The sequence below is a fragment of the Petaurus breviceps genome, unplaced genomic scaffold (assembly GCF_028583685.1).
Source record: "Petaurus breviceps papuanus isolate PSGF00001 unplaced genomic scaffold, PetGlider_PUasm1.0 90397, whole genome shotgun sequence".
NCBI lineage: Eukaryota > Metazoa > Chordata > Mammalia > Diprotodontia > Petauridae > Petaurus > Petaurus breviceps.
Window position 1 is genome coordinate 147,350 of NW_027187239.1, and position 10,410 is coordinate 157,759.

Here is a 10,410-nt window from a genome sequence, read left to right on the forward strand (position 1 = left end):
ACGCTACATTATGGTACCCTCTGTATGCGCCGTCCCCCCCCCCCCCCGTGAAACGCACGCTGCTCTCCGAGCTGCATCCAATCAGAGCTGCAGCAGTGAGCGTGTCATCCTGTTCTTTATTGAATTCATTATTGAATAAAGGTACATTTTTTTTCACATTTACCTGTTTATTAAAATTGCTGTCAATGTTCATTAAAATAAGCCCTCCCCTGAAAATAAGCCCTTTGGTGTTTTTCTGTCCAAAAAAATTAATATGACAGTGTCTTATTATCGGGGAAACACGGTAGTTTTCCTCTTTCTTCGGTTCTTTTTTCTCATCTTCCATTTTAATGAGGAAGAAGCTGATGCCTAGAGGGTCTAAGTCACTGCCAAGAGCCTTCTCCCCCCCCCCCTCTAGTCCAGCCTGGACGATGCCTCGGGAGCTTGTGTGAAGCTTGGCCCCCCGCAGATAGACCACACTGGCCTGAGGTGGGGACGGCAAAGGAAGGGACAGCAAGACTCGGAGTCAAGAGGCTGGGTTGGGACTCAGAGGGCCCGGGTCCAAAGCCTGAGTCTCCCTCCCACAGAGGTCAGGCGCTCCTCTGCACTCTACCATGCAGCGCCAGCCGGCCTCCTGGCTGCTCCTCCTCCTTCCAGTCTCAGCTGAAATCCCACCTGTCCTAGGAAGCTTCCCCCACCCCTCTTCATCCTCAAACCTCCGCTTTTACTTACTCCCAAGTTATCCTGTTGTAATGTAATATCAAGCAAAGGCAACTTCCCAGGTTCAAAATACCAGCATAGGTGCTCTCTATTTTATTCAGTGACAAACCAAGAACAGAGAAGATCAAAACATGACATCATTCAAAATACAGCATTTACTAAGTGTGATTAAATAATCTCCAAGGACTACCCCACCCCAGGACTTTCCAACCATTCAATCAATTACAAAGTCCCAGTTCTAAATACTACTCCACCCCAAGGCTATACCTTCATTTGGTCCACCACAAAACCCCTCTTCTCAAATGGAGATTAGTTTCCAAACATAGGTAAAGTACCTTCATTTGTCAATCACAGAGCACAATAAGGTCAAAAGTTCCCCACCCCTAGGATCACAATTGAATCTACCCCAGAGTTACATCAAGTTTAAACACAGCACTTAATACCCAAATGGAGGTCTTTTCTTCATCTTGACAAGAGGCAAGTTCTCAGCAATCTTAGTTCCTGGGGAGACAAGGCTTAGCAAGGCCATAAGATACATTGCCAGTCCCTTCATGAATTTATCCTCTGTCTGTAGAACAGTCCTAGAACCCCTGAACACATTAGCAAAGCCCTCTCCCAGGATTTCTGTAAACATACAACAAGAAAATCCTTCTTCAGGGCTTCTGAACCAACAGAAAGGCTCCCAGACCCCTGCAACAACAGCACTGTCCCTCACCAGTGGACAGTATTCACTCTGTCTGCCGGACAGTCTCCAGACCCCTGCAACAACAGTACTGTCCCTCACCAGTGGACAGTATTCACTCTCTGTCTGCAGGACAGTCTCAGGCCTTCTTAGCGAACAGCCAGGTTCCAGGACTTCTTCAACAAAAGGACAGTCTTTCACCAGTGGACAAATCTGGCAAAATAACATCAAAACAGACAGACAAAGTACCAGCAAAACAGCCATGTCTCCTCAGTCCTTGGCAGCTCAGGGGGCAGGTCTCAAAAGTCCAGGGCAATTCAAAGCAGCCACCAGCAATTCTCTTAGTCTCTCTCTCTCCATGAGGTGCTGCTACCAAAAAAGATCTTCCGCCGCCTCTCTCTTGTGTCTCCAAATCTACGTCACCAGCTCCTCCCAATTCAGGACTTTCTTTTCACATCAACAAGCCCATCCCACAGGTGGGATTAACAAACTCTGGGTTTTAACACAATCAATTTGAAAACCAAGCCAATACAGGGGAATCTTTAATTGCCATTACTATCACACCTGTATAGAGCCTGTCTGTGCCCTGGTGTTTGCACGTGGCCTCCTCCTGTAGAGGGCAGGGACCCAGGCGAGCAACAGGCCCGGAATAAACTAAACGCTTTCTACACTGACTGCTTCTATGACCTTGGGCCAGTCACCTCATGTCTACAAGGCTCAGGTTCCACGTTTGTAAAATGGTGGGGGGGGCCTCTAAGGCCCTGCGCAGATTCAAGCATCCCAGGGTACTACAGACCCTGACACCAGAGCGTTCCCAGGCGCGCATGCTTGCACACACACACACTCACACAGTCACACACATACACAGGTTCCCCACCCCTGGACCAGAGTGTGGCAGCCAAACACCCCCTTAGGGTCGATATGATGCAAGTCAGCAAGCTCCCACTGTGTGCCAGGCTCAGGGCAAGGGTGGGGGGGCCACACAGACAAGCAGAAAGAAAGCCAGTCCTGCCCTCAGGGAGCTTACATTCAAAAGAGAGAAAACAGCCTAGAAAAGCCTGGGAGGAGAGGAGGTGCCTGGGCAAAGGCCTGGGGGCAGGAGGGCTGCGGCCCAGGGAATGCTGGGTCTCTGGGGAAGAACCCCGGCACCCCCCTTCAGGATTCAGCTCTGGTTCCCCTTTCAGGTGTTGTATTATATTAACAGCCTACTATGTGACTGGGGCTAGGCCTGCCTCAAAGACTGAAAGGAAACAGGCCTGCCCAGAGATCACTAGCTTCTCATTCCCCCCTAAAGAAATCTCCCTCCCCCTTCCCTCCTTCCTCCCTCTCTTCCCTCCCTCCCCCCCCCCCCTCCTCCCTCCTTTCCCCATCTTATCTCCCCCCCTCCCTCTCTCCTTTCCTTCTTCCCTCTCTTCCTCCTCCTCCCCTCCTCCCTCCTTCTCTCCCTTCCTTCTTCCCTCCTCCTCCTCTCTCCCCTCCCTCCCACCCTCCAAGCTGCCATCCCCATGGCCCTGCACCCTGCTGGAGGGGCTGGGCCACCATCTTCCATTCAGCTACTGAACAGTTATCCAAATATCTTTAAAAAACACAAGTTCCCTGAACTCCAGGATAAGAATCCCTTGGAGGTGCCCAATGTGATCCCTTTGTTTTATAGAGGAAAAAGCTGAGGCTCAGAGTGGGGGCTCACACTTTGTTTTGTTTTTTATTTTCTTCCCCCCAGGCAGCTCAAGGCTATTGTTCTCAACTCTTCTGTGTGACCTTGGACTAGTCCCTTTCCCTCTCTGTGCTCAGGGAGAGAACATGATGGGGCTGTGTCCTCTTCCAGAAGGCCTGTTCCCAGCTCCAAGCTGGAAGGACACCCCCCCCCCCCCCATAGACTCTTCAGAACATGAGAAGTGCCCCTGGGCCTCAGGGCTCCATGCCCAGCTCTGCCTCTGACCCTCCTGCTAAGCCCTGACACAGGAGAAGGGACCCCAAGGCATTTCCACAGGACCTGAAATTTCCCTAAATTTGGTGGGCCAAGGAGCACGATCCCCTGAGAGTGGGAGCTGAGGAGGGAAGGGGAGCCAAGCAGAGCCATTGAGGGCTCCCCAAAGGCAGGGGCCAGGTCTGCTTTCACCTAAAGGAACCTGGGTGCTTCCCCCCACACCTACTCCTGGCTCCAGAATTCCTGAGCAAGTCCCTAAGAAACAGGTGGTGAATTCACTTGAGAGCCTGCTCTCAGAACCACTGCCATTTACTCGGCAGCCCAGGGTGTGCTCCCCACCTCAGATGAGATCTCTGCCATCGTCCTGGCTCTGGAACCCTACATCCTACCATCTTCCCAGGCGTCTCCCAGCTCTGACATTTCACGTTCTAAAGGTCTTGCCCAGGTCTGCTGTTCCAGGTTCTAAGGTCCCTCCTAGCTCCTTCTATGAAGGTCTGAGCTGAGGATTCTTGACCTCTGCTGTATTATAGACCCCCTTGGCAGCCTGGTGAAGGCCAAGGACCCTTCTCCGAATGTTTTTAAAGGCATAAAATTAAATACACAGGATTGCAAAGGAAATTCATTATTCTGAAATAGTTATCAAAATATTTTCTTAAATAGTTCATGGGCTAAGAACGTCCTCTGAGTTCCGCCCGACTCTGCCATCCCTCTGTGCTCTGTCCTTCCAAATCTCATGGCCTAAGGTCCTTTTCAGCTCTGACAGCCCAGGAATCATGGGCTTCCCTTTTCTGGAGGGGACACTCAAGCAGTGTGGAGGATGGGGCTCAAAGCCAAACTCTTTAGGGAGAGGGGCTCTCCCTCCCAAACCAGTTGGGCACCCTGGGTAGCATTTCTACCTGCCCCCCCAGGCCCATCTTCCTTCCTGGCTTCCAGAGTGGCATCAACAGGCACCAGGCTCCTGGGACACCCCCACCACCACCTCCAAATCTCCCGTAAAACCTTCAGGGCTATTCCCTGAACCTTCCCCCAGAGGGGAAATTCCTCCTATGGTTTCCTATCCCTCAATCAGAGTCCTTCACCTCCCTCTAACCCCCCATGACAAAGCAAGTTTTCAGAGGAGTCAGAACTAGAAAATGTGCAGAGTCACAGTGGGACAGCAGTCTGCTGGGCCTCCCACCTACCCCTCCCTCTACTGCCCTCCCCACCCCAGGCCTGCCAGGAAACCCGCCCCAGAGCTGTCCGACTCCATGGCTGGCCAGGTCAGAGCCAGCGGCCCCTGGCTCCCCGAGCTCGGCCCCCTCTCCGAGGACCCCCCCTCCTGGCCCCCTGTCTCCCTCCCTGGTAACAGAGAAAACATCTCTAGGAAACCGGGGGCCAGCTGGCTGGCTGATCTTCCTGCAGCCGTGGCTTCTCCCCAGCCATGCTCGGGCAGGCACACACACAGACACACCTGGCCAAGCCACACCTGGCCAAGCCACACAAGGCCAGCCCCCAGAAGCTAAGGCCAGTGCCCAGTGTCCTCCCAGCGCAGACGGGCCCCTGGAGCTTAGCCCTTGTCTGCTCCTTCTGTCCTAGGGTCTGGGCATTCTACATGCTAAGTTCTTCCGGTTCTATGTCAAGCTCCCTGCAAGCTAGAGACCTCAGAGGCTGCAGGTTCTACTGTTCCTTCAGGCTCCTAGGTTTTGGGCCCTTTGAACTCAGAAATCTTCGGGTCTATGGCCCCTCCCAGCTCTGATATTCTGTGCTCTGTTCTAAGGTCCCTTCCAGCTCAGACATTCCAGGTTCTAACATTCCTTCTACCTCAAGACAGTCTAGGTTCCAAGATCCCTCCTACCTCCTGCTTTTTTGTTAAACTGTGAGTTAGAAAAGACCCTCCCTGCCCCCGTCATCTAGGGGGAGGAATGCCCTCAACACCCCCAAGATGCCAGGTGTCCAGTAAACCTCCCACCTGAGAACTTCCAAAGCGTCTTCCTCATCGCAGCCCGTGACCAGCCGCTCAGCCCAGTGACAAGATCCTCTACTCACAGATTGGGATACTGAAACTCAGGACACCGCGGCCCATGGTCACAGACACAGACAAGTGTCCCAGGTGGCATCTGGCCCCCCACTCCCACCTCCGGTCCAGTGCGCTTTCCACCAGGCCACACTGCTCTCGAGGACTGCACCAGATGGTCCCTGCCCGTGACAAGCTCAGGGTCTGGCTGGGGCAAGAGCAGAGAGAATGATTTAGGCCACTTTCTGCCCCCCAAGGCCAGGTCCAGCCCTTCTTCCTCTTCCATTCAGCCTTCAGTCTTCAGTCCCTTGCTGGTCTCTACCCCTTCCAGCCCCCTTCCCACCTTGGGTGGGTCAGGGTCACACAATTCAGTATTCTATCATTAGTACTTCTCCCATCCAAGGTGCCACCACATTCATCTCGTCTTCCTGACTTCTAATGTCATCCAATCCCCTCACTTTACAGAGGAGGAAACTGAGACTCCAGGGAGTGAAACCACTTGCCCCAGGCCAAGAAGCCTTAGGGGGGATTTGAACCCAGGCCCTCTGACTCAAGGACCAGCTCTTCCCACTCCTGACTAGCAGCAGACCCCAGAGAAGGTGCTAGGTGTTTGTTGACTGACCACTTACAGAATAGTATAGGACATGACCAGGGACTATTATAGGTTAAGCATAGCACACACTGAACATTTGCATCTATTAGAACACACCTCTTGTCTCCCTAAAACCCACCCCAGTGCCTGGTATACAGGAGGAGCTTAATCAGTGCTGGTGGCCTGACTCATCTTTGTTGAGACTCAACAACTATTCTGTGAGCTGATGCTTGTCCGAGGGTGCACATGGGGAGCTGGGATCTGGACCTGGGTCCTTGAATTTCACATAAAGGGAGATTCCTCTGGAACCCTGTAATCATATTTTTAAATTCATAAAATGTATAGGATTATCTTCCCCCAAACACAATTTTATTGAAACAAAGATCTAACTTTTTCCCCATTCGTTTCTGGACACTCCCCCTTTTCTCTCAGGCCCCTTTGGGTGGGCATCCAGCGAAGAAGTCCCAACCTAGAGGGTCCTTAGGTCACTGGAGATCTGCGAGCACTCCCCTTGGCCCCATGGCCTGAATCTTATTGTCCCCAGGGCTAGGCCCTAGGAAGGGACCTTGTTCCTAGTTTTCTAGCAGCAGCTGCCCTTAGAGCTCACGTGACTGGATCGAGCAAAGAAGCCTTTTTCCCAGAGCAGGCTTAAAGAATGGATTTCCCCCATTTTCTCGTTTGCCAAACTTGGCTACACAAAAGATTTTCTTAGAAAACCAGGTGGCCTGCCTCCCCACCCCTCCTCCCCAAAAGTTTCTGGGATGGAATGGAAGGGAGGGAGAATGCATTCAGGAGCAGACGGGAGCCCTGATGGCAGCGAGTCCCACCTGGGGCTGCCGAGCCTGGCCGGAAGAGAGAAGGGAGACATATCTGTTTTCAGCAGAAGCCAGGGAGGGCCCTGGGGCCCCAGGGGGAGACAGGAGCGAATCCCAAGCTGGCTGCTTGGGGTTATCTCTCTTGGGCCAATTTTCTGTCTCTCCTCTGGCTTCTTGGTTCTAGGAGATAAGGCACAATAAAGTCACATAGGTATGGCTTGAAAAAAAAACCGCGGTTTTTCATGGGAAGGGGGAGGAAGGAGCCCAGGACTCAGGGTTCTGATCTTGGAGTTCGGTGGATGGCCCCCCTTTGAGTCTCCAGCTCCGGTGGGCACGAGGGGGCTGATCTTGCTACCACAGCTCAGCAATTCGACAACCCGCCCTTATTAAGAAACAGGAGGGGACGCAAGGCTGTGGTCATTTGTTGCCCTACTTTGGAGGACCCATACAATCTGAGGTCCCAAGTTTCTGCCCCTGGGTTTGGCAAACATCTCAATGACCTCACCTGGGGCGTGTCCAGGAGCCTGTCCATAATGATTGTTGTCTTCTATTCTTAAAGACATGCCCATTGCCAAGGGCCTCTGGCAACCAGCATGGATTTTCAGAATCCTTCCTCCCACCTCCTAACTTGTGGAGCCAAAGTCTGGGGACCGTTAGGCAAGGCAGGGGTTGATAGCACAGAGCTGGCCTCTGCCCTGCTTGGCTCCCATCCCCACAAAGCCACAGGCAGTCAACCGCCAGGGAGATTCACAGGCCCACAGAGGGTCAGAGGAGAAATGGGCTGGGGGCTCACTGTATTGGGCAAGGGGGGCTGCAGCAAAGCATGACCCAGATTTGTCCCATGCCCAGTCAGGCAGGCTCTATCCACTGTGCCTTACACTTGCTCCTGCCCTCAGTGCCAGGGCCCATTTCAGTACAGAATGGCTACATTCCAGTCCTTGAGACTTCCTCAGGGAAGACCCCGGATTCGGAACCAGAGGGGACTTCACAGGGGCCATCTTGCCTGGCCCTCTCAGAAAGCGGCTTGGGAAGGTTAGGGGAGATTTGCCTGGCAGAGAAGCAGGACTGGGCTGGCCTCTGAGCTGGGCTCTCATGTGCAAGGGGCTGGCCTGAAAGGGCAGGGCTCACGTGTGGCCCTGGGTGCCCCACGCATCTTGTATCCATTCCCCTGTGCCAAACCCGGGTGTCCAAAGTCATCTTTTAAAGATACATTTTGCCCCCTGCGTGTCAATGGAACCGCTTTCCTTTGTCCGAATCTTCCAAGCATTAAGCCTTTAAAGACATCAAACCCTCTTCCCAAAGGCCAGAAGGGTCGGGGGCACAACAAAGGTGCCGGCCTCCTCCCTCCCGCCGCCCCTGCCTGGGGGCTCCCCCACCCTTCTCGGGACCCTCCCGATCCCCAGTCTGGGGCTCCCGGGGAAAGGATGGTTTGATGGGATTTGGGTCTTTGTGTGTGGACATTACTGGGGCGGTGGACGGACGGGGACGACCTCGGGCAAGGCGGTCCATGTTTGGGGGGCCTCAGTTTCCCCATCTGTAAAATGGGGGTGGGGGCTAGGAAAGCAGACATCCGGGGCTGCGAGGTCGGGGACCCGCTGCTCCGACGCCTTCAGGAAGGGAGGGGACTCCGCTCCCCGCGCTCTCTCCAGGGCTTGGACCACTACTCTGGACTGAGATTCCGGAGATCCCGGCCCTCCAGCGGGCCCGCTAGGGTCCGTCCTTGCAGCCGCGGCGCTGAAACCTCCCCAATTTCTCTTCACTCCCAAGGGCAGGGGGCCCCCATCCCAAATGCAGCTCCCCCTCCCCCCAAAAAAAGAGGAAAATCATCTCGGACAAAGGGGCGCGTGGGTCCAGACCAGGCTCTCTCTTGCTCCTCAAAGCCCCCTCCCCATCCAGGGTCTCCGCACCGCAAGACCGAGCGCAATCCTGGGTGTGGGCAACGGAGGGGGGAGTGCGCGCTGCCGGGAACAGCGGGAGAGCTGAGCCTCCGCGGCCCCCTCCCCCCGCCTGCGTTCCCAGAACGCAGGCTCCAACGGCGGGGGCTGCGAGTGAGCGCCGGGACGGGCGGAGGCGGCAGGTCCCGTGACACCAAGGCCCGCCCCCCGCGCGCCCCTCGCGCAGCCATTGGCGGGAGCTGGCGTGACGCGGGGCGGGGCCTCGGCGCGGCTATAAAAAGAGCGCGCGGGCGTCCCCGAGTCGCCAGAAGCGCAGGGAAGGGGAGTCGCTGCGGTTTCCTGCTTCAACAGTGCTTGAACGGAACCCGCTGCTCGATTCCCGGCCGGAGCCGCCCTTAGCCACCTCTCCACCTTCACCTCCACTAACCAACACTTCTTCCGTCCTACCGTTGAGCAGCAGCCGCCCGCTCAGCCGCCCCCGGCCGTCGCCGCCGCCGCCTCAGCCTCCGTCGCAGCCGCCGCCGCCGCCTCCTCCTCCGCCGCCATGACCACCTCGTCCCCCTCTCAGGTGCGGCAGAACTACCACCAGGACTCGGAGGCCGCCATCAACCGGCAGATCAACCTGGAGCTCTACGCCTCCTATGTCTACCTGTCCATGGTGAGTTCGGGCCCCGGGGGGAGGGGGGGAACTGAGCCCGGGGGGCGGGGCGCCCCTCCCTCCCGCTGCGCCTGCGCAGCGGCTGCTCCGTACAGCCCCGCCCCCTGCCGCTCCCCCGGGAGCTCCGCCCTCGGCCGGCCCGGGGCCTAGACGCATCGGGGCGGGGGCAGGGCGACCCCTCCCCTTAGAGCGCCCCTGCCGGGGCCGGGGCGCCCCCCCCCGGCACCCCTGTGACCTGGAGCGGCCGGGCTAACGGCTCTCCTCCCCCGCCCGCAGTCATACTACTTCGACCGCGACGACGTGGCGCTCAAGAACTTCGCCAAGTACTTCCTGCACCAGTCGCACGAGGAGCGCGAGCACGCCGAGAAGCTGATGAAGCTGCAGAACCAGCGCGGCGGCCGCATCTTCCTGCAGGACATCAAGGTGGGCGGGGCCGCTGCGCCCGGGGGGGGGGGCAAGGGGGCGGGGCTGGAGCGGGAGGGCCATCCCCCGCTCACCGTGGCTCCCGCCCCGCAGAAACCCGACCGCGACGACTGGGAGAGCGGGCTGAACGCAATGGAGTGTGCTCTGCACTTGGAAAAAAATGTCAATCAGTCGTTACTGGAATTGCACAAGCTGGCAACTGACAAGAATGACCCCCACGTGAGTGGCCCTGGGGTGGGGGCGGGGCGGCTCTGGGGCCCTCCCCTGACGTCATGGGCTAACCCCCTCCCTTTCCTCTTCAGTTATGTGATTTCATCGAAACCCACTACCTGGACGAACAGGTCAAGTCCATCAAACAGCTGGGTGATCACGTCACCAACCTGCGCAAGATGGGGGCCCCCGATTCTGGCATGGCGGAATATCTTTTTGACAAGCACACCCTTGGAGACAGTGACAACGAGAGCTAAGCCACACCTGGCTGCCCCCACACCTGGGAACTGTGGGCGCCACTCCTACTGTCTTTCAGTGCATGCATATTTTGGTTATCTGACCTTTTCATAATCTGTACCAAAAAACTACCACCATTTACATCCCAATAAAGTGACTTGGTACTGATGAAAACCGTTGTGTGCTGAGTTTTTATTGTGGGGGGCAAACTTTCCTTTATTACATAAGCTTTAGAAGCCAGTCAGCTGGGCTGTGAGGCTCAATGAGGATAATGGAGGA

General features: G+C 55.9%; 2 protein-coding genes across 2 annotated transcripts in view; both read left to right on the top strand.

Moving 5' to 3' along the window:
• Window positions 1-10,410, top strand: part of TMEM258 (transmembrane protein 258) — a 428,372-nt gene that overhangs the window by 140,856 nt on the left and 277,106 nt on the right. The gene's annotated exons all lie outside the window — the stretch shown is intronic.
• On the top strand, window positions 9,124-10,305 carry FTH1 (ferritin heavy chain 1). The gene is made up of 4 exons (XM_069108528.1): window positions 9,124-9,261; window positions 9,538-9,684; window positions 9,778-9,903; window positions 9,987-10,305. The coding sequence occupies exons 1-4, from the start codon at window positions 9,148-9,150 to the stop codon at window positions 10,149-10,151; spliced, it is 552 nt and encodes a 183-aa protein (XP_068964629.1). The 5' UTR covers window positions 9,124-9,147; the 3' UTR covers window positions 10,152-10,305.

Bases quoted from the DNA above. Each gene is read 5' to 3' on its own strand.
- FTH1 (XM_069108528.1), top strand. From the start codon at position 9,148: ATGACCACCTCGTCCCCCTCTCAGGTGCGGCAGAACTACCACCAGGAC. The intron at 9,262-9,537 runs GTGAGTTCGGGC...CCCCGCCCGCAG, and splicing joins CCTATGTCTACCTGTCCATG to TCATACTACTTCGACCGCGA. The intron at 9,904-9,986 runs GTGAGTGGCCCT...TTTCCTCTTCAG, and splicing joins CTGACAAGAATGACCCCCAC to TTATGTGATTTCATCGAAAC.